The sequence below is a fragment of the Equus quagga genome, chromosome 5, assembly GCF_021613505.1.
Source record: "Equus quagga isolate Etosha38 chromosome 5, UCLA_HA_Equagga_1.0, whole genome shotgun sequence".
NCBI lineage: Eukaryota > Metazoa > Chordata > Mammalia > Perissodactyla > Equidae > Equus > Equus quagga.
The window spans coordinates 104,018,822-104,037,727 of record NC_060271.1 but is presented as its reverse complement, the minus strand read 5'-3'; the positions used below and the strand labels follow the sequence as shown (position 1 = coordinate 104,037,727).

The 18,906-nt window shown below is 46.6% G+C and overlaps 1 protein-coding gene across 7 annotated transcripts in view; it reads left to right on the top strand.

Annotated features, from left to right (window-relative positions):
- Positions 1-18,906, top strand: part of MTA3 (metastasis associated 1 family member 3) — a 186,658-nt gene that overhangs the window by 20,107 nt on the left and 147,645 nt on the right. For 3 of the 7 annotated variants that reach the window (XM_046661214.1, XM_046661213.1, XM_046661218.1), the window contains exon 1: positions 17,869-17,960. The exons of 1 other annotated variant lie outside the window; for it this stretch is intronic. In XM_046661214.1, the coding sequence (XP_046517170.1) occupies positions 17,933-17,960 (28 nt within the window). In that variant the 5' untranslated portion in view covers positions 17,869-17,932. Of the gene's footprint in view, positions 1-7,845; positions 7,988-17,868; positions 17,961-18,213; positions 18,228-18,610; positions 18,683-18,906 lie in introns of those variants that run through there. 3 more of the 7 variants (XM_046661215.1, XM_046661219.1, XM_046661217.1) reach the window with 3 other exon arrangements.

Sequence of the window (18,906 nt, the reverse complement as noted above, 5' to 3'; positions counted from 1 at the left end):
AGGATATACTTCAGCCTCTTGATGGGATTTAGATATTTCCCAAGTCTTCTCAGTTATACCTACTCTAACCACTTCTCCCCTTAAGGCCCTCACCCAGATGGCTACTGTCAATTAGTGAGGGCTCTTTACTTGTAAATAACAGAAGCCTGCTCAGATCAGTTTAGGCAAAAAGGAAGACAGAACCCATGGGTCCAAGATACAGGCCTTGGGAGGGATTGAAATCTGGAAATGGAGAGCCAAGGCAGCCGTTTTCTTATGTGTATTTTCTCTCTCTCTCTCTTTGGGGCTACACTAATGTTCCCTGCGTTATTCTGCTTTTTCTGTGCTCATGGGAAGATATCTGCGCCACCCCACCAACATTCCAAAATGTGTATGTTCTCTTAGATCAAGTACGCAGACTCCCAAGTACTTGTCCCATCCCCAGATTCTTGAGGAACTGACCCACTTGAGTCAGGGGTCTTCCCCTAGTCCAGTCAGCTGTGGTCAGGGGAATAGGGGTCCCAAATGATCAACATGACCCTTGTCCCAGCTCTGTGCATGGATGTAAGTGTAGGTGAGTTCTCAGAGAATGCACGTCATGGGCCTATGCCGTTAGAATCTTCCTGAGAACTTCCAGTAACAGATCCTCAAATATGAAGACAGGGGTACTGAACACCAAGGACTACCCTGTCCATTTCTTGCCTGGCCACTTGGCAACAGCTGGTAGTTGGCAAACAACTAATAAGTGACCTTGAACAGCCCATTCCTTGATCAACATAATGGTTTGTTTAGGTCTCACAGAGAGTAGAGGCCTCTGGCACCCCAGGTCCAGCGGGGATAGCAGCAGAAAACAACTTGTTCACAAGACCGTCAAGAATTTTTTTCTTTTTTTATTCTCATTGCAGTAACATAGGTTTATAACATTATATAAATTTCACGTGTACGTTATTATATTTCGATTTCTGTGTAGATTATATCATGTTCACCACCCAAAGACTAATTATAATCTATCACCACACATGTGTGCCTGATCAGCCCCTTTGCCCTCCTCCCTCCCCACTTCCCCTCTGGTAACCACCAACCCAAACTCTGTTTCTATGTGTTTGTTTGTCATTGTTTTTATCTTCTACTTATGAGTGAGATCATACAGTGTTTGACTTTCTCACTCCGACTTATTTCACTGAACATACTACCCTCAAAGTCCATCCAAGTTGTCACAAATGGCACAAGTTCATCATTTCTTATGGCTGAGTAGTATTCCATTGTGTATATATATCGCGTCTTTTCTTTCTTTTTTTTTTTTTTGAGGAAGATCAGCCCTGAGCTAACCACCGCCAATCCTCCTATTTTTGCTGAGGAAGACCGACCCTGAGCTAACATCTGTGCCCATCTTCCTCTACTTTATATGTGGGACGCCTACCACAGCATGGCTTGCCAAGCGGTGCCATGTCCACACCCGGGATCTGAACTGGCGAACCCAAGGCTGCCAAAGCGGAACAGGCGAACTTAACCACTGTGCCAGTGGGCCAGCCCCTGTGTCGCATCTTTCTTATCTATTCATCCCTTGATGGGCACCTAGGTTGCTTCCAAGTCTTGGCTACTGTGAATAATGCTGTGATGAACATAGGGATGCATGTATCTTTATGCATTTGTGTTTCCCTGTTCTTTGGATAAATACCCAGCAGTGGACTAGCTGAATCGTACGGTAGTTCTAGTCTTAATTTTTTGAGGAGACCATCAAGATTTTTAATCCCAGAGTGTTGCCCTTAAAGTGAATTCTCAAGTGGATTGCCTTACATCACTTGATTTATGGACATGTGATGTTATAACAAGAAGAGACATATGTGAAAAAAAGCTAGATTTTTATCTCATGCTACAATTTTCCCCTCAGTGACCCTTACACTTCCATGGTTTTTACTGTCATCTTTATAGAAAAGACTCATAAATCTATACTATAGCCCTCTTCTCTACACTCAGCTCTAGATATATATTTCCAACTGCACTGGATATTGCTATAAGTACTCCAAATTCATTATGACCAAAACAAAACTATCTTTCCCCACCAATTTTCTCTTACCACATTACCAAACAAGTACGCAGTGGCATTTCCTTCTAACTACCACCAAGCTAGAAGCCTCCCTGCATCCTCTCCATCTGTCCCCTTTCTCCAACCCTAGAAATGCCCACTTGGGTTAAGCACTCTTGTGTCTTGTCTGGACAATTGCAGTGGCCTCCTCACTAACTTCCTTACTTTTTCTTTCTCTGTCCTCCAGTCCATTTTCCATGCTAGAATCAGATTATCTCATTAAAAACATAAACCCAATGTTGCTCCCTTCCATAAAAACCTCCAGATTGGGGCCAGCCCGGGGTTCGCAGGTTCAGATCCCGGGTGCGGACATGGCACCGCTTGGCAAAAAGCCGTGATGTGGTAGGTGTCCCACATATAAAGCAGAGGAAGATAGGCACAGATGTTAGCTCAGGGCCAGCCTTTCTCAGCAAAAAGAGTAGGATTGGCGGTGGTTAGCTCAGGGCTGATCGTCCTCAAAATAAAAACAAAAACAAAAACCCTCCAGACCACCTACAGAGCAAAACCAAAGATTCTTAGCAATCAAGGCTCTTGAAATTTTCTAGCTTTTGCTTGTCTAACTTCATCTCCCATTATGTGCCAGGCAGTACACCTCAGCTCCTCCTTACGCCCTATTAATGTCAATTTCTCACGCTTCCCGAAATAAGTATTTTCCAACCTAGATGCCAGAATATATATTCTAGGGCAATGAACTCAAATGTAATGTGCCATAATGGAGCTATGCACAAGTGCTAAGGGAGTCCAGAGGAGGAGCAACCATTAGCCTGCGGGTTCAGGGAAGAAGTAATTCTGAGCCCTGAGTAGGAATTGCCAGGAGGAGTCAAAGGGAGGAGGATCAACAGATACAAAGGCTAGGAGATGGAAAGAGCACAGGTCCGGCTTTCAGAGTGTTTAGCATCTCAGTGTGGTAGAGCAGGCTGTGTGTGGTAGGGGAGGGAGGCAAGAGACTGGCAGTTGTTTCAGCCCAGCTAAACTTTACAGGAGGCAGTGGAGCATATTAGAGGAGTGGCTTCAAGAGATTTGCAGGACAAAGAGATCCTTCTGGAGTACAGAGAGAACTTAAGAAAATGCAAGGCTTTGTCAGTAATTCAGGAAAGAAATGCTCTGGGTGAGAACTAGGACAATGAAGGTCATGCTCCTGGGTTGGAGGGGAGAGCGAGGGCTCCCAGATAATCAATGAACTGGAGTTGATAAAAAAGGCGGGGGGTTGGGGGGTGCGGGTGTTCATGCATGGGGAAGGGTGTCAAAGAGGAATCTGTCTTCCTATAAGTAAAATAAGAGTATAATGTAATGCCTACTTCATTAGATAAAATGTGTAGAGTTTCTAGTTTTGTTCCTGGTGCATGGCAGGTTTTCAAGAGAGTTTAAAGTTTACAAACCATTTTCAATAGATTGCAAGATACAATCCTCAGAAGTGTGGGATACAAGGGTAGATAGCTTACAGATGTGAAAGTTGAGGTCCAGGGGTTCCAGCTCCCCAAGTCAGTGGGAGGTGGCATTGAGATTCCAGATGAGGCCTGACCCAAGACCTCCATGCCTTCCAAGACAGTGGGAAGCCAACTGGAAATTCCGGTTATTGAAATTCTTTTAAGCAGGGCATCTAGAATTTGCCTTCCCAGAAGGATTCCAAGAAATGAAAGAAGGGTTCAGTATAACGCTAATCACAATGATAATGGTGCTACTTAAAAGAAGCTTCCCTGTGCCACTCCTGAAAGGGTGATTGGCTGACTCAGGAATTCAGTCTGTAGATAACCTGGTGGTGAGGAGGGAGGGAGGGCCTTCGAGTTTTCATGAAAAACCATTAACTTCAGCTAATAGCATTGACAATGGAGGCGCCTGGTGATTGCGGGCACTTAAATTGTAAATGGAAAACAGGAGGGCACCTTGGCTGTCTCCATTGTTATATGCTAATGAAGTAGCTCCACTCAAACAAAGGCGGCCAGGAGATTAGTGGAGGGTGTGGCCTGGTCCCACGCTGGGTAAGAAGTCTGTGTGAAATGCTAGCAGTCCTGCGCCCAGAATTAAGATGTCTTCCTCTGCCCTACTTGGCAATGGGACCTGGAACAAGACCCTGCACTTCTCTGGACCTCCGTGTTTTAGTAAAATGTATACAATCAAATCTACGGGTGGCTGCTGCATACAATCCAACCTGGCAACCAGATTGTTGATCATCTTTTTTCCTACTCAAACCAAAAAGAACTGAAAATAATTCCTTGAAGTTTCTTATGGGCACTGCAATCTATTTAGAGGCTTTTCCTGCTTTTATTCCATATGCATGTTGCATGTCTTTCCTAAGCACCCATGTGCATGGAATCTGCGGTGTTCCTTGATGCGGTCCCTGTCCTCAAGGGCTCACGTTTGGATAGGAGATAGGACATGTGGGCAGACAGGAGGCAGAATGTGAGCAGAGTGGGACAGGCAGAAAAATAACTAAACAATATGGCAGAATGGGACACCAGTCACACAGATCTCATAGCAAGAGCTGTACAGAGGTGGGAACAAAGTGCTAAGGGCACCAGTGACCTTGATCTGGGAGGCTTCACAATGATGTGGTCTGTGAGCAGTAGAGGCCCCACCCCCCACTCCTGGCAGGTGACTACAGTTAATAGAGGACTTTATAAAATACTGATTCCCCCACCCATCCCACAGACTCAGATTTTGTAAGTCTAGGGTGGGGCCTGGGAAAGAGAAAGCAAACCGCCCTGTGCGTCTGTTGATCAGCCAGGTTTGCAGCCCATTGGTGGAGCCCATTGGTGCAGTGGGACAGGCCCAAATAGCATGGTATTACAGTAAGAGTGGTGTGATGGAGGGATTAGTGCTCTGCGTAGGAGGTTGTGTATAAACTGAGAGGTTCCCAGTGGAAGAGAAGGTGGGAGGGCCAGGTCATGGAAACGTGGGTGCAGAGGTCGAGACTGAAGCAAGCCATGTCCTGCTCAAGGAGCTGAGAGTAGCTCCTAGTTGGTGGAGAACATGGGGAGAAGGGTGGGACATGAGACTGAGAGGAGGAAGTTGGGGACAGATTGTAAAGGGCTAGCCTTGAATATGGTGCTAAGGAGTCTGGCCTTGATTGCTGAGATCCTGGAGAACCAGTGAGGTTATTTTCATGCACACAATACCTTGATAAAATACTGTAAGGTCTTGTAGCCATTGTAGGGTTTCTGGTAGTTCTTCCTCCTCTCTATTGGATAAATTCATGAATAGTTAAGAATGCAAGTGATTCTAAGTCAATCAGCAAGTTTAGAGCAGAATATGAAGAAACCTGTCAAAATCATCTCTCACTTGGACTACTGAAAAAGCTTTTGGTAACTGGACTCCTTGTTTTAGTCTTTCCCTTGTCAGATTTGTCCTCCTTTCTGCTCCTGAGATATTTCTAAAAATGCTTGTCACATCCTTGCTTAAAACCCTTCAGTGGCTTCCTGTGGTCTCCACACAATGAAGTTTCGACTTAGCCTGGTATTCATAATCTAGCGTCTTCTTAGTTATAGTAGTTAGGATTTTTTTTTTGTTGGTTTGTATAAGCTAACCTAAATTAATTTAAGCAAGAAAAAAAAAAGAGATTTATTATTAAGGAGAGGAGTGTCTCATGAACCCAGGGGTGGAACGAGGCAATCTTAGGATGGGACAGGAATCTGGGGTGCACTGGAAGGTTGGGGAAGCTTTCTGCCTTTCCCCTCTGCCTCAGTGTCTTTCTCCATCTCTTTCTGCTGAGCAGTCTGGTTGGCTCTGGGATTGGTGCAAGGGAAAGGCGTGCATGCCAGACACTCAAGAGAAGTGATAATCTCTGGACTAACAAACTTGGCTTCAGAAAGTTCTACTCTATAATTGTGTCTCTATGTCTCTGGGTTTTTTTATTTTCCCTTAATTAAAAAAGTGTTTTTGATGGAAATGTAATACATTCTCATTGTAAAAAATAAACAATATGGAAGTACATACAAGAAAGTTGAGTTATTTTTCATATACCTCCCGCTCCCTGCCCCCAGAGGTAACTACTGTTGGGTGCCAAGATTCTAGCCAATCTTCTGTACATTTATATGCTTATATATTTGCACTAAAAATATCTAATTTTTGGTTTTCCTAAATGTAATTGTACCATCTGTGTTTTAACCCAGCTTCTTTTTTTCACTTAATATGTTTTGTGGCTTTTTCTTGTTCACTATTTTCCTAAATTTCTAATACATTTAAATTCTTTTGGAAATGTCCAATCTTGTCTCTGTGAACAAATAAATTTAAAAATGTGTGCTTCTATACTTGATTCAGGAAAGAGCATCAGGGCGTCTCTACCTGGAGGTGCAAACTCATTCATAGTTAGCACCCAGAGAGAGATGGCAGAGGGAACACAGTGCCATATCCTTGGGAGAATTATAAATTTTGGTCAATCCTTACCCAGCATTTCTTCTCAAGTTACTTAATGTTTATATATCAGTTGGTTAATTTCTCAGCTGACACTTCAGGGTCCTGGGATGTATGCTAATTATGAAGTATATAAAAGCTGAGAGGGGCTGGCCTGGTGGTATAGCAGTTAAATTCACATGCTCCACTTTGGCAGCCTGGTGTTTGCCGGCTCGCATTCTGGGCACAGACCCACACACTGCTCATCAAGCCATGCTGTGGCGGGCGTCCCACATATAAAGTGGAGGAAGATGGGCACGAATGTTAGCTCAGGGCCAGTCTTCCTCAGCAAAAAGAGGAGGATTGGAAAAAAGAGGAGGATTGGCAATGGATGTTAACTCAGGGCTAATCTTCCTCAAAAAAATAAAGAAAGAATTAAAAAAGAAAAAGATAAGTCTTGTAGGAAACCTGGCTCCTTCATAGAGTGGCAGTATCTTAGTCTATAGAGTGGCAGTATTGTCAGTTCTGTAGGTCTAGAGATTTGATATATTTATGCCAACCTAACTCACAGAAGACTTGCATAAATTAAAATGCCAGTTTATTAAATTTTAGCTACTTTTATACTTCTCACTTAAATACAAATAGAATAATGTTGGCTTCCCATTGCCTATAGATCCCATAGGATTAGGTCAAAGTCCTTTGCCTGGTATTCAAGGCCTTTACAATTTGGCTTCAAACCAACTTTCCAGTTGGTTCTCATATGTCATGCGTGTACTTCATATATGCTATTCTCTCTGTCTGGAATGTCCCTTCTGACTGTTTATCAGGCAAAGTCTTTATTTTACTTGGAGTTCCGGATCAAGTATTACCTCTCTCAAAGCCTTCTCTTATGAGCCCGGCCCCTATAGCAGGCCATATTAATTGCTCTCAATTCTGGGCCATTATGACCCTTAATTTATTAATTTATCATCATATACTGATGCCTGCCCCTCCCAGTGATCTCCTTGAGGACCAGAATGCTATTTCATCCATCAAGGTAACCCAGATTATACCACATTGACTAAACCTAAGAATCTCAATAAATGTTGAACTGAATTGAACTTATGCAATTATATTTTCTGCAATTATTTCCTTTTCTTTCCTGAGTTCTTATAAAAGTTAATTTTGAAAATGTCAGCCTGTCTCAGCTGTCTTTGGAGGAAAGGAGGAAAAGGGCACGTGTTCACACAGGGACTGAGAAAATCCCTGGAGGCCAGGGATGGTGACTGCTGTGGGAATACAAGTGAGGGACCCCACAGGGAAGGAAAAACACAGTGGGAAAAGCCAGACCAAATGACAGCTGTTTCTTTCCACCAAGAAATTTCCCTTTGAGATCTCCTCTTTCCTCAAATCCAGAGATTTCAGGATATTGTAAATGGAGGGCCAAGCTCCCTTGTGTCCTCTCTGTGTAGGGTCTCCTCTGTGTTTGTGTGCAGTGGGTGGAGATCAGCTTCCTGACCGTGACCTGTCTCTGGTGGAGTAAGAAGAATCAAGCCAAGAGGGTTGGTTCATGGTTGCCCGACATCCCACCACCCTCTTCCAGCTAATCAAAAGGTAGGTGTGATAATGTGGGCAAATGTAGTTAACAGATCTCAGGAGACAGGGAAATGGAGGTCTCTGGAGAAAGAAAAAGTAACCAGAGGTGTGAATCCAGCCTGACTGTGTTCTGGTGTCTCCTAATCTCATTCCCACAGTGTCTCAAACCATTCCTCTGCTTCTCAATCTCCCCGCCCTGACCCTGACTCCCAGGTCCCCTGCAAATCCTTTAGATGTGCTCCTGATAGGGAGCTGGGAGCTGACTGTGGAAGAGAGCCATAGACCAGGAGCCTCCAGCCTTCCCTTATGATCTGCATGGTGTTTACCAAGTCTTCAGCCTTGAAGTCATTTGTGGTGCTCTGCCTTACTGAAGAAAAATGGATTTTGCCTGAATTCTTCATTCCTGTTTAAATATTTAGTTTAATCAGCACAGGCCCAAGTGCCTTTTCCATTTCCCCTGGTGCCTGGGAGCCATGCTGACACCAGCATCATAAATAATGCATCTGATTCCAGCAACATGCCACTGGCTGGGAGTCACTCCATCCCTCAAGTCTCGAGGCCTGCCCTCTCCTCTGGCTTCTTTGGGAGAAGCTGGACTAGGACAAAGAAATCTGCCTTGCACCTCGAAGGCCTTGCCTCAAAGGCCTTGCTACTTCTGGAGGGAGTTGTTGTGACAGGCAAGCAGTCCTCACTCTAGCCCTGACCTGAGGGGTTTTGCAGGAGTGCAAGAGGGTGTGTTGATGGGGAGAGTAAGAGGCTGGGAAGAGGTAGAAACACCACGGCCACAGAGTGTTCTGACTCTGCCTTCAAGGTGACTCAGACCTGATGGAGGGACTTCAGGCCACCTAGAAAAGGTCTGACCTAGGCTCTATGTGAGTGTGGAGCAGAGGACAAGGACGCCAGATATAAATGCAGCCAAATATAAGGGCAGAGGAAGAAGGAGACTCCATGACATGCTGGAACCTTCTCTCTTCCCTCCACCTTCAGAATTCTGGCTCCTAACTTGGGCCCTGCTCTCTATTCCAAGAACACGGTCCAGATTTCACCCCATTATACCAGAAACCTAAGGGGAAAGTCATAGCTTCCAGGGGATGGACACTTTGTCTCCTCTTACAGAAAGGAACCAATGACGGGATTTGACTAGACAGGACTTGAGTGTCCTTTGCCAAAACCTCAAAAAGGGTCAACCGCCTCCGGGTGCCCTGTCTTTGGAGCCAGCTTCTCAGCACTCTGATCTGTGCAATTAAATGGGAAACATTGCGTTCGTTGCCACTAATGATAGGGTCCTGGCCTGGCTTTGTAAAAGAAGCTCCTTGGGGCAGCTCTGTAATACTCATGCTTTTTTCCTCTAAAACTTTACAGAGATAAAAGAAGACGTAAACAACGATTTATTTATCCAAGAGTTCAAAGTTGGGCTTGGAGCCCTCCAACATTTGCTGTCCTTTTTGAAATCAAGAGTGCAAATAAACTTTCCTCTTTTAGAAAGGGCGGCAGCTACAAACCTACAGATAAAGATAAAAGGAGCTGATGAAAGGAGAAAATTTTAGTTTCCATACTTCAGTCTGAGGGGCTTCATGAGCCCCTCACCCGCTCATCTACACCATAAAATATCTAAGGCCAGAACCCTATCAATTCCTTTCAAGCTGCCTAGGACCTGGACAGCCAGGAACCACCAAAGGAAAGATGACAGAAAAGTTGGTCTCTGATGACCAGCACCTTGCCAAATCCAGTAGTCAGTCTGTCACTCTGGTTTGTCACAGTTGGAGCTCTCTCTTTTTGACCTGGTTTCTAGAACATGTACTCCTCCGGCTTTTCTCCCTCATTGCTCTCTCAGTCCCCCGTTGTGGCCCTGCTCTCCTTGAGCACTACATGTGTGGTTCTCAATCTTGGCTACACATTACAATCACCTATGGGTTTTTTTATTTTCTTTTTTCTGAAAATCAGGGTGCGCTCCAAACTAATTAAACCAGAATCTCTGGGGATGGGACTCAGGCCTTGTAATAGCAGTTCCCCTGGTACAGCCAGGGTGCAGAACCAACCTCTGCTCTCAATGCTGGCTTGCCCCAGGGCTCAGGCTTCTGCCCTCCTCTCCGTCTACACTCTCTCCAAGGTGATCTGACCAGTCCCCAGCTTCATGGACTGTCTACACAGTGGTGACTCCCAGATTTGTATTTTTAGCCCGGGCCTCTGTGCTGAGCTCCAGAGCCCAGATCTGGTTGTCTATTTAACCCCAAACAGATACCTACAAGCATCTGGAAGTACTACTGTCCGTTGATTTTGCCTTCTCGTCTCCTACATCCAATCCTTCAGCAAGAGCTGTTGGCTTTACCTTAAAAATACATCTCCATTGGCCATGGCAGCTACTGTTCTATTCCAAACCTTTGTTCCCTCTCTCTTCCTTGCACTATGTCAGCCATCTAACTAGTCTCCCTGTTTCCATTCCCCACAGTCTATGCTCTGCACAGCAGCCCAAGGGATTGTTGTCGTCTTGTTGTTTTTGAACTTTCAGAAGGTTTTATTTCAGGCCATGATGTTACACGCGGCATCACTTACAACCAAAAAACTTTAAGATAAAAAAAATGCATGATGCAGTGTATAAGGAAGCTGAACTAAAACGATGTACATCTGAAATTTTTTAAAAACTGCAGTAAGCGACTCATCCACATGGAATTCACTGGTTTAACCATGTGCCCTATTACCAACATGCACTTCACCTGAAAGAAAGGTGAATGGCCCTCTGGAAAGCTGTCACAGTACTGGAGTGAGGGGGAACAACAGCCTACATGACTAGGTGTTGTCCTATATGATTTGGTATAGGATTTTAAAAAGTGGCCAATATGTGTTGCCATTTTTCCCATGGCCATTATACACAGTTCTCAGAACCACAGATGGGGTTGGAAGTGGGCTCTTTCACTATTAAACCAAATGAAACACAGGAGGAATTTTGGTTTTCTGTCACCATAAACCTTGGTTTGCTGAGTTTTGAATTCCTAGTGACCAAAGGAGGTTTGATGCCACCTGAGAACACAATCATGCTGTTTTGAATTGGAAGTCAAGACAGCCTCTTGCTATTTTGTGTTCTTCATGTTCCAAGTCATCTTTTAAAAACACAAATCAGATCCCGATCACTCCTGTGTTTAAAACCTTCCAAAGGGGCAAACCCCAGTTCGCTCGTGGTTAAGGTCAGTGAGCTCTGCTTTGGTAGCCCGGGGTTCAGTTCAGGATCGTGATCGGGATCTACAGGATCCAGATCACTTCCTGGTCACGGAACTATACCACTCATCTATCAGTAGCCATGCTGTGGTGGCAGCTCACTAGAAGAACTAGAAAGAATTACAACTAGGATATACAACCATGAACTGGGGCTTTGGGGAGGATTAAAAAAAAAAAATGAAAAAGAAAAACCTTCCAACGGTTTCCCATTATACTTAGAATAAAATCCAAGCTCTCTGTGATGGCCTACCAGGTCCTACGTTGTCCAGACCCAGCCCACCTCCCTGACCTCATCTCCTACCCACACTGGCCTTCCTAAGTCATGATCAGGTCAACCTGAGTCTTGATTTGGGGAATCTCTACTTGCTGTTGCATTTTCCTGGAATGTTGTTCCCCAGATATCCCAGTGGCTCACTCCATCCCATCACTGAGGTCTCTTTTCAGTTCTTACCACCTTAAAGAAGACTTCTCTGACTACTATTGTCACTTTCTGTTTCCTTATCCTGAATTACTTTCTCTAGTACATTCATCATTCTATACTAGCAGATCTATCGATTTATTTCCTTGCTCACAGTCTGTCTTCCCTACTAGAATACAAGACCCAGGGGAACAGGTACTTTGTCTACTGCTGTATCCTCAGTGCCTTCATGGTGTTTAAAGCTTATTTGTTGAATGAAAAGGGCATTTTTATAAACAAGCCTTATATTCTTGGTACCCCCTACCCGACTCCACCATAGAAGCATGGATTGGGATCTGAGGAGCCAGGGTGCTTCCTGATGAAGGAATCCAATTAAGGGGTTAATTGGTGCATCACCATGTTGGTAATCTACTGCTGCTCGGTGGGAATGTGTGATATCCTTTAGGTGTGCTGGTGAAGGAAAAAATGTTAGGATGCTTCCACTGGTCCTTATCAAAGGGGCATGGCATCCGGGTCTTCTTTTCTCTTAGCACCAAGCCAACCATGTCAGCTAGAAGGAGAGACAAACCAAGATGAGATAAATTGAACTCTGTCTCAAGATTTTGAGCAAGACTTAGATGGAGTGGTGTTGGGCCTTCTCTCTGTATCTCTCTTTTATTGTCTTATTCTGTTTCTATGTCCCTTAGTCTCTGCATATAGTGCTCACTGTTTTCTGGCTGAATCTGTTTACTTAAAATTGAGTGGTGGATACCATCTGTATTCAATTCCTAGGGCTGCCGTACACAACAAATTACCACAAATCGAGTGGCTTCAAACAACAGAAATTTAATCTCTCACAGTTCTGAAGGCCTGAAGCCAGAAACCTAGGTATTGGCAGGGTCGTTTCCTTCTGGGGGCTCTGACAGAGAATCCATGCTTCCCCCCCAGGATCTGGTGGTTGCTGGCAATCTTTGGCTTATGGCTGCATAACTCCAATCTCTGCCTCCACCTTCACATGGCCGTCTCTTCACTCTGTCTCCTATGAGTACATTTGTCATTAGCTTTAGGGCCCACCCTAATCAAAGATGATCTCATCTCCAGATCCTTAATCTCATCTGCAAAAACCCTTTTTCTAAATAAGGTCGCATTCACAGGTTCCAGTTGGGCATATCTTTTGGGGGACCACCATTTAACTCCCTACACCCTCTTAGAGGCAAAAGAGTGAGGTAGGAAATAGGCAAATTTGGTTTTTTAGGCTGTATCCTTTCCCTTCTCTTGTTCATCTTCCCTCCCCCACCGCACCCTGGTTGATTTTCTCGAGCTGGGAGCAGACCTCTCTGAGAATTTTGCTCCCTGGCCCTTGGGATATTGTCAGCCCTGGGCATTCCCACTTGTCTTCACCATCTGTCTTGGTCAGTGACTTGTGTGGCTCTCTGCCCATGCCCTGCCTGTTTGCACATTTGGACCTGGACTCTGATCTCCTGAACTCAGACCTGTTAAACCTGTTTTTGCCCAAGCAGAAGGACTCAGAGAACCTGCTTCTTTCCCTGGGGCCAGGGTTTGGCATAGTTCTCATACAAGACAGGCTGGGCTCTGTGCTCATGGTAATATAGAAGAGGGTATTTCCAGCCTAGAGCTCTCTCCTAAACTCCAGGCCTGTTCATCCACCTCTTTCCCAAAGAGGAAATATCTACCTGGAGTTTCCAAAGGTACCTCGAACAGGTTCTAACACTGAACCTGTCAATTGTCGCTCCTCCCCCAACTTGCCTCCCCTCCTGTATTCTCCTCTTACTGAATCGCACCTCTCTCCACCCAGTTACTCGTAACTTGGTACTACCCTTTCACTGCATGCCTCCCCAAAGTCACCAGATCATGTAGCGCCTACCTCCTAAATCTGTCTCAAATCCATTTACTTCTCTCACATCCCACTGCCTCTACCCTAGGTCAAGCCATCATCTCCTCTCACCAATCTTCCAACTGATCTGCTGGCCTGGACTCTCTGCCCTCTCCAGTCACTCTCTTTGCTGCAGCCTGAGTCATTCCTATAAACACTCCCTATTCTATCTCTTCAAGACTTCCCATTGTCCCTTAGGATTCTTTTCCTGATCCCACATCCTGTACTGCCCAGCCATCTCTCATTCAAATCCATAGCACTCCATAGGCTAAAAAAGGGAAGCAGTAAGGTCGATCAGGTTAACCTTCTAGGGGCTCATCCCTGTCCCCACTGTGACTTTCAGTGCATTTTTCACTACCTGGAGACAATGTTGTCACTAGAAAAGGAACCTCCTTGTGGATGCAACCAAATGGCTGTGCTAGCTCCCCTTTGAGGGCATGAGGGAACCATGGAATCCTAAAACACACACTTCCAAAAACCAGGAGATTCCAGGATTGGCCCTAGGTTTCATGTTTTTAGCTCAGGGGACGGAGGGAAGGAGAAGCTCCATGAACTGGAGAAGTTACGAACTCCCTGCTCTGGTTTCCTTTGCCTTAGGGGCTCCCTTGCTTGATTCTTGCTGTTACATGCCCACCCTTCTCCCGGGATACATTCATCCTTTGTTAAAACCCATGACCTCCTTAAAATAGCTGAGACAATCTGGCCTTTTTCCAAAATAATTTTACTAAATAACAAAATAAGTTAATGAAAGAGAAAAAAAGAGAGAGAGAGAGGGCCGGCCCTGTGGCGCAGCATGTTTCACTGCTTGGCGGCCCAGGGTTCGCCAGTTCAGATGCCGAGTGCGGACATGGCACTGCTTGGCAAAAGTGCCATGCTGTGGTAGGCGTCCCATATATAAAGTAGAGGAAGATAGGCACGGATGTTAGCTCAGGGCCAGTCTTCCTCAGCAAAAAGAGGAGGATTGGCAGTAGTTAGCTCAGGGCTAATCTTCCTCAAAAAACAAAAAAAAAAGAGAGAGAGAGAAACACAACAGAAAACACAAATATAGTCCCTTATCCGAAGCCCAGCAACTGGTTTCAGATTATATTCTAGACCTCCACCCTCCTTTTGTGAGTTCAATATCACAAAGCTCCCAGATTCTGTGGCCAGCCCCATCTTTTTTGTTTTTGCATGTATAAAAACTCCATCCTGGGGGCTGGCCTGGTGGTGTGGTGGTTGGGTTCGTCTGCTGCGCTTTGGTGGCCCAGGGTTTGCGGGTTCAGATCCCAGGTGCGAACCTACACACTGCCCATCAAGCCATGCTGTGGCAGTGTCCTATATACAAAATAGAGGAAGATTCACAGATGTTAGCTCAGCAACAATTTTCCTCATGCAAAAAGAGGAGGATTGGCAACAGATGTTAGCTCAGGACCAATCTTCCTCACCAAAAGAAAAGAAAAGAAAAGAAAAAAGAAAATTCCATCCTGAAGTTGAGACAAAACCCAACTCTCTATCTCATCTATAGCTCTCGTGCAGCATCCACTTCCCTTCAGCTAAATGGTGGGACACTGGTGAGACTGACACAGGGAACATCCTGAGCCTTTAGGCAATCCTTTACCACGGTTCTTTAATCACAACAGCCTTACCAGGAGCTATTACCCATTGGAGGACTGGATTGGCCTTGGGATTTCTGGCATCGTCTGTGAGACACTTCCTTAGTAATGAGGATGGCTGGAATAGAGAGAAGGGACTTAATAAATATGAAGCCCTTAACGTGTGCGAAACACTTGATATACTTATTAGCACAAGTCTTTGCTGTAGGCGTCAATCACTAGTCATATTTTGTAGAATTTGAGGCTCAGAGGGGTTAAGTAACTCGCTCAAGGTCTTAAAGCTGAATAGCCAAATTAGAGTGAAGTTTGGGCTGGTTGTTGACAATTCTGTGATCTGAACCACGCAGCATAGGAGGTAGAAGTGATTTTACTTTCTTTGAAGGTACAGGCTTTTCTACCCTCCCTTGTCTGGTTGGAGGGTTTCTTTCAAACTACAAACGTCTGCTGAACTCCCTTAGGTGCATACCTCTTTGGTGTTAGGAGGTACAAACATTTCATAGACAAAGCCCTTGCATTTAACGCTGCACCTGATTCCCTAACTATACTGAGCCCATCATTCATTGGCATTTATTCTTTCAGATATTGAGCACACTATGTAGATCACACCGGTTCGGGAGCTGGAGGCAGAAGAGGCTAACTACACAGAATCTAGAGGAACAAAGGGACCCAGGTTCTGCCACCACCATTGCCTCCTGCTCCTCCCTACCACGTCTGTGAGACCTTTCATGGGGGGCTTCTGGTTAAGGCTGTTCCTAAGGGGGGGAGGTGGGTATGGATGCAGGGCATTTTCTTGGCACCTTTGTCCATTTATTGTGGCACAGGCATCACAAATGCCTGGGAAGGTGTACAAAGATGGGAAATTGAGACAGGCAGCCAAGGAACTATCAGAAATACAGAAATATTTGAAATACAGAAATTGTTCATTTATTTAAAAATAACAGGAAAACTCCTTAAAGCTTATGATCCATTCCTTTGCAGTTTATGGTTACCAGGTGGCCTGTTCACTTGGTAAAAGGCTTCCTGGTTTAGACAATTCTAGCCCAGAGGAATGGGGCTGAATTACAATCCCAGTACTGCTGCCGGTTTACTGATGACTTCAGGTGAATTATTCAACCTATTTATGTGTCAGCTCAGAAATGGAGAGAGTGATGTCAGATGTATCACAATATGTTTTTGGTGGGATCTCCAGTAAAAGGATTATGATAAACAACAGCTATGCAGTGTGCATAACAGAACACTTTTGCGTTTTTCTCTGGGTCAAAAGAGCTAACTGACACAGGCTCACAATTTGACACATGGCATAAAACCCTTGAGAATCTGAAACTTTCTGGAGGTAAAAAAAAAAAACAAAACAGACACCTGTTATTTGCATAGTGCTCTATGCTGAATGGTTTACAAAGCATTTTCAGATATTATCACAACTGATCCTCACCCCACCTGTGAAGTGGAATTAGTGTCCTCATTTTATAGATGAGGAAACTTGGGTCACACAATCAAGGTAATTCAGGCAAAGGTGCTTTATTTCTTATTTTATTTTTTACTTTGCTTCAGCTATGTAGAAAATTATTTTTTTCACCTCAATAATTTGTGATAACAGACCATCACAAATGCCATCAGCAGACAAACAAAATACAATCTTCTTTTCTGGGTACACCTCCCATCCCTGCACAGACCCCAAACCCCAACATATAGCTGTAAATCAACAGAAACTCCAAACAACCCACAACAACAGTAAAGGATCATCTTCATGTTTATTATACGACGACGTCTGGGAGTAGTTTGGAATGGATCGGTTTCTGAAAAGAAAGTTGTTTGTATTCCTTTGGGGGATAGCCAGCGAAGATGCAACTCCATTAGGTTTTTTATTTCTGTGAGGGTCTGAAGACTCAGAAAACAAGGATTTTTTTGAGAATTAGCATGGGAAAATAATAACTATTGAAAAGCTTTAGGCACATAACCAAGTTAACCGTCCAGCAACCAACAGCAAGCTGATTGACACTATCTCCTGCTTTGGGGTGGGTGATGATGAACTGTAGGGCCCCGTTCTCCTATGGACAAAGGAACCCCCCTCCCCCTTCTCTCCGCAGGGCGGCACTGTATACAGGGCTCGTCTAGGGGCAAGGCCTCCAGGTGTAGGGGAGTGGGTTCTGTTCAGCCGTTTGGGGTGAACGCTGATAGACGTGCCAGCGCAGTTAGGATAGACTTGGAAGAGAGCCAGTTTTTCTAGTCTAGTCCCCAGCTGGGTCTCCGCCTGGGGAAGCTGGAAGCACCTGGGGCCCCTCTGGCCCCGCCGCATTAACATCACCACGAGGAAGGCGCCCTGCTGCATGCACTTATTTGCATCCAAGTGTTTCCACCGAGACACGCACTCACGTGCTCAAGGTCACACATACTGAGACTCCCCAGGGACAGAAGCAGGGAGAAAGACCTGTCTCGGGGTGGGCAGGTGTCGGGGTACGCTGGGAGGGGGGGTAGGGGCTCCCGAGAGGCTGAACCCTTGCCTCCACTCCAATTCTCTAATACCCCTGGTCCGCGTTTGCGAGCGCTGGCCTCCGCTTCGGCCAGGACCCTTGCCCTAGGATCCCCCACTTCTAGTAAAGCCCCCCAAAACGCCCCCTCCCCGGTTCCCCGCTAGCCCCGCAGCGCCCGGACGTCCCCGGGCCAACCCACTCAGCCTCGCGAGCCCGGCGCCGGGGGCGGGCACCCGCCCCCACCCCTCGCGTCCCCTCCCCTCCACTTCCCCCTCCCCTCGCGCCCTCCCTCCCCTCCCCCACGTGGCGCGGCGGCGGCGGCGGCGGCGGCGGCCGAGGCTGAGGCGGCGGCGGCGGGCGGGGCTCGGCTCGGGCTCCGCGGGCGGGCGGGCGGACATGGCGGCCAACATGTACCGGGTCGGAGGTAGGAAGGCTCGGCCCGACCCGGCCCGTCTGGGAGGGGGCTCCGGGAGGGGGGCTCGGGGCGAGTGCACCCTAACCGCAGGGAGCCACGGGCGCCCGGGCTGAGGGCGCAGGGGGCGGGGGGCGCCGGGGCCCGCAGAGGGGGCTCCCCACCCCCCCCAACTCTGCACTCCCCCTCCCTCCTTCCCCCACCGTGGCCGCCAGGGGCCTGGGCCCACGCACACCCCCACACCCGCCCAGTGATTTAGGGCCAGGCCTATACTTGGAGGTATGGATTATCAGACGCCCCCCTCCATGAAACCCCCATAGGGGTAGGGGCCGTTGAGCCCCCCCAGTAGCGTGGTCTTTCCTGCGTGGCTTCTGGCCAGTGGGGGTTGGAGAGGATGGGGGACATCCCCCGACCCTGGACTCCTTCTCCCCTTCAGTGGGAGTGTGGGGTGGGGGTGGGGGCGATGGGGGGCCCAGCCAGGGGCACAGCTGGACAGGCCTGTTTGCGGGGACAGGGCCCTGCCCCTCTCCTTCCTCGCTCCCCCTTCCGTTGCTTATCCAGCCCCCCGAGAATGGGGCTTAGTAGGGCCAGGGCTCGGCAGCCCGAGGTGGGGAGTTGAGCTCTGCCTGGACGTTTGCTCTGCTGTCTGCCTCCTTCCCAGCCTTCTGCAGAAGAGAGAAATAAGGTCAAACAAACTTTCTCCCTACTCACGACGCCCTCCTCCCTCTTTCCTGGTAAAATAATAATTCAGATAAGTGGCGTGTTTGTGTGTGAGACTTGCTCTTCCTTCTCTGCTCATTAGCTGAGCTTCTGATGGATGGTGGTGGGAATGGCCTGGCTAAATGAGGCCACTTTGCAGAAGAGAGACGGGAAAGAGCCACTAAGATAGACAATAACAATGCAGCCCAGCCTCTCAAATAAACGCACAGTGGGAAGTTTCCAGTGAGCCTATTAGAGG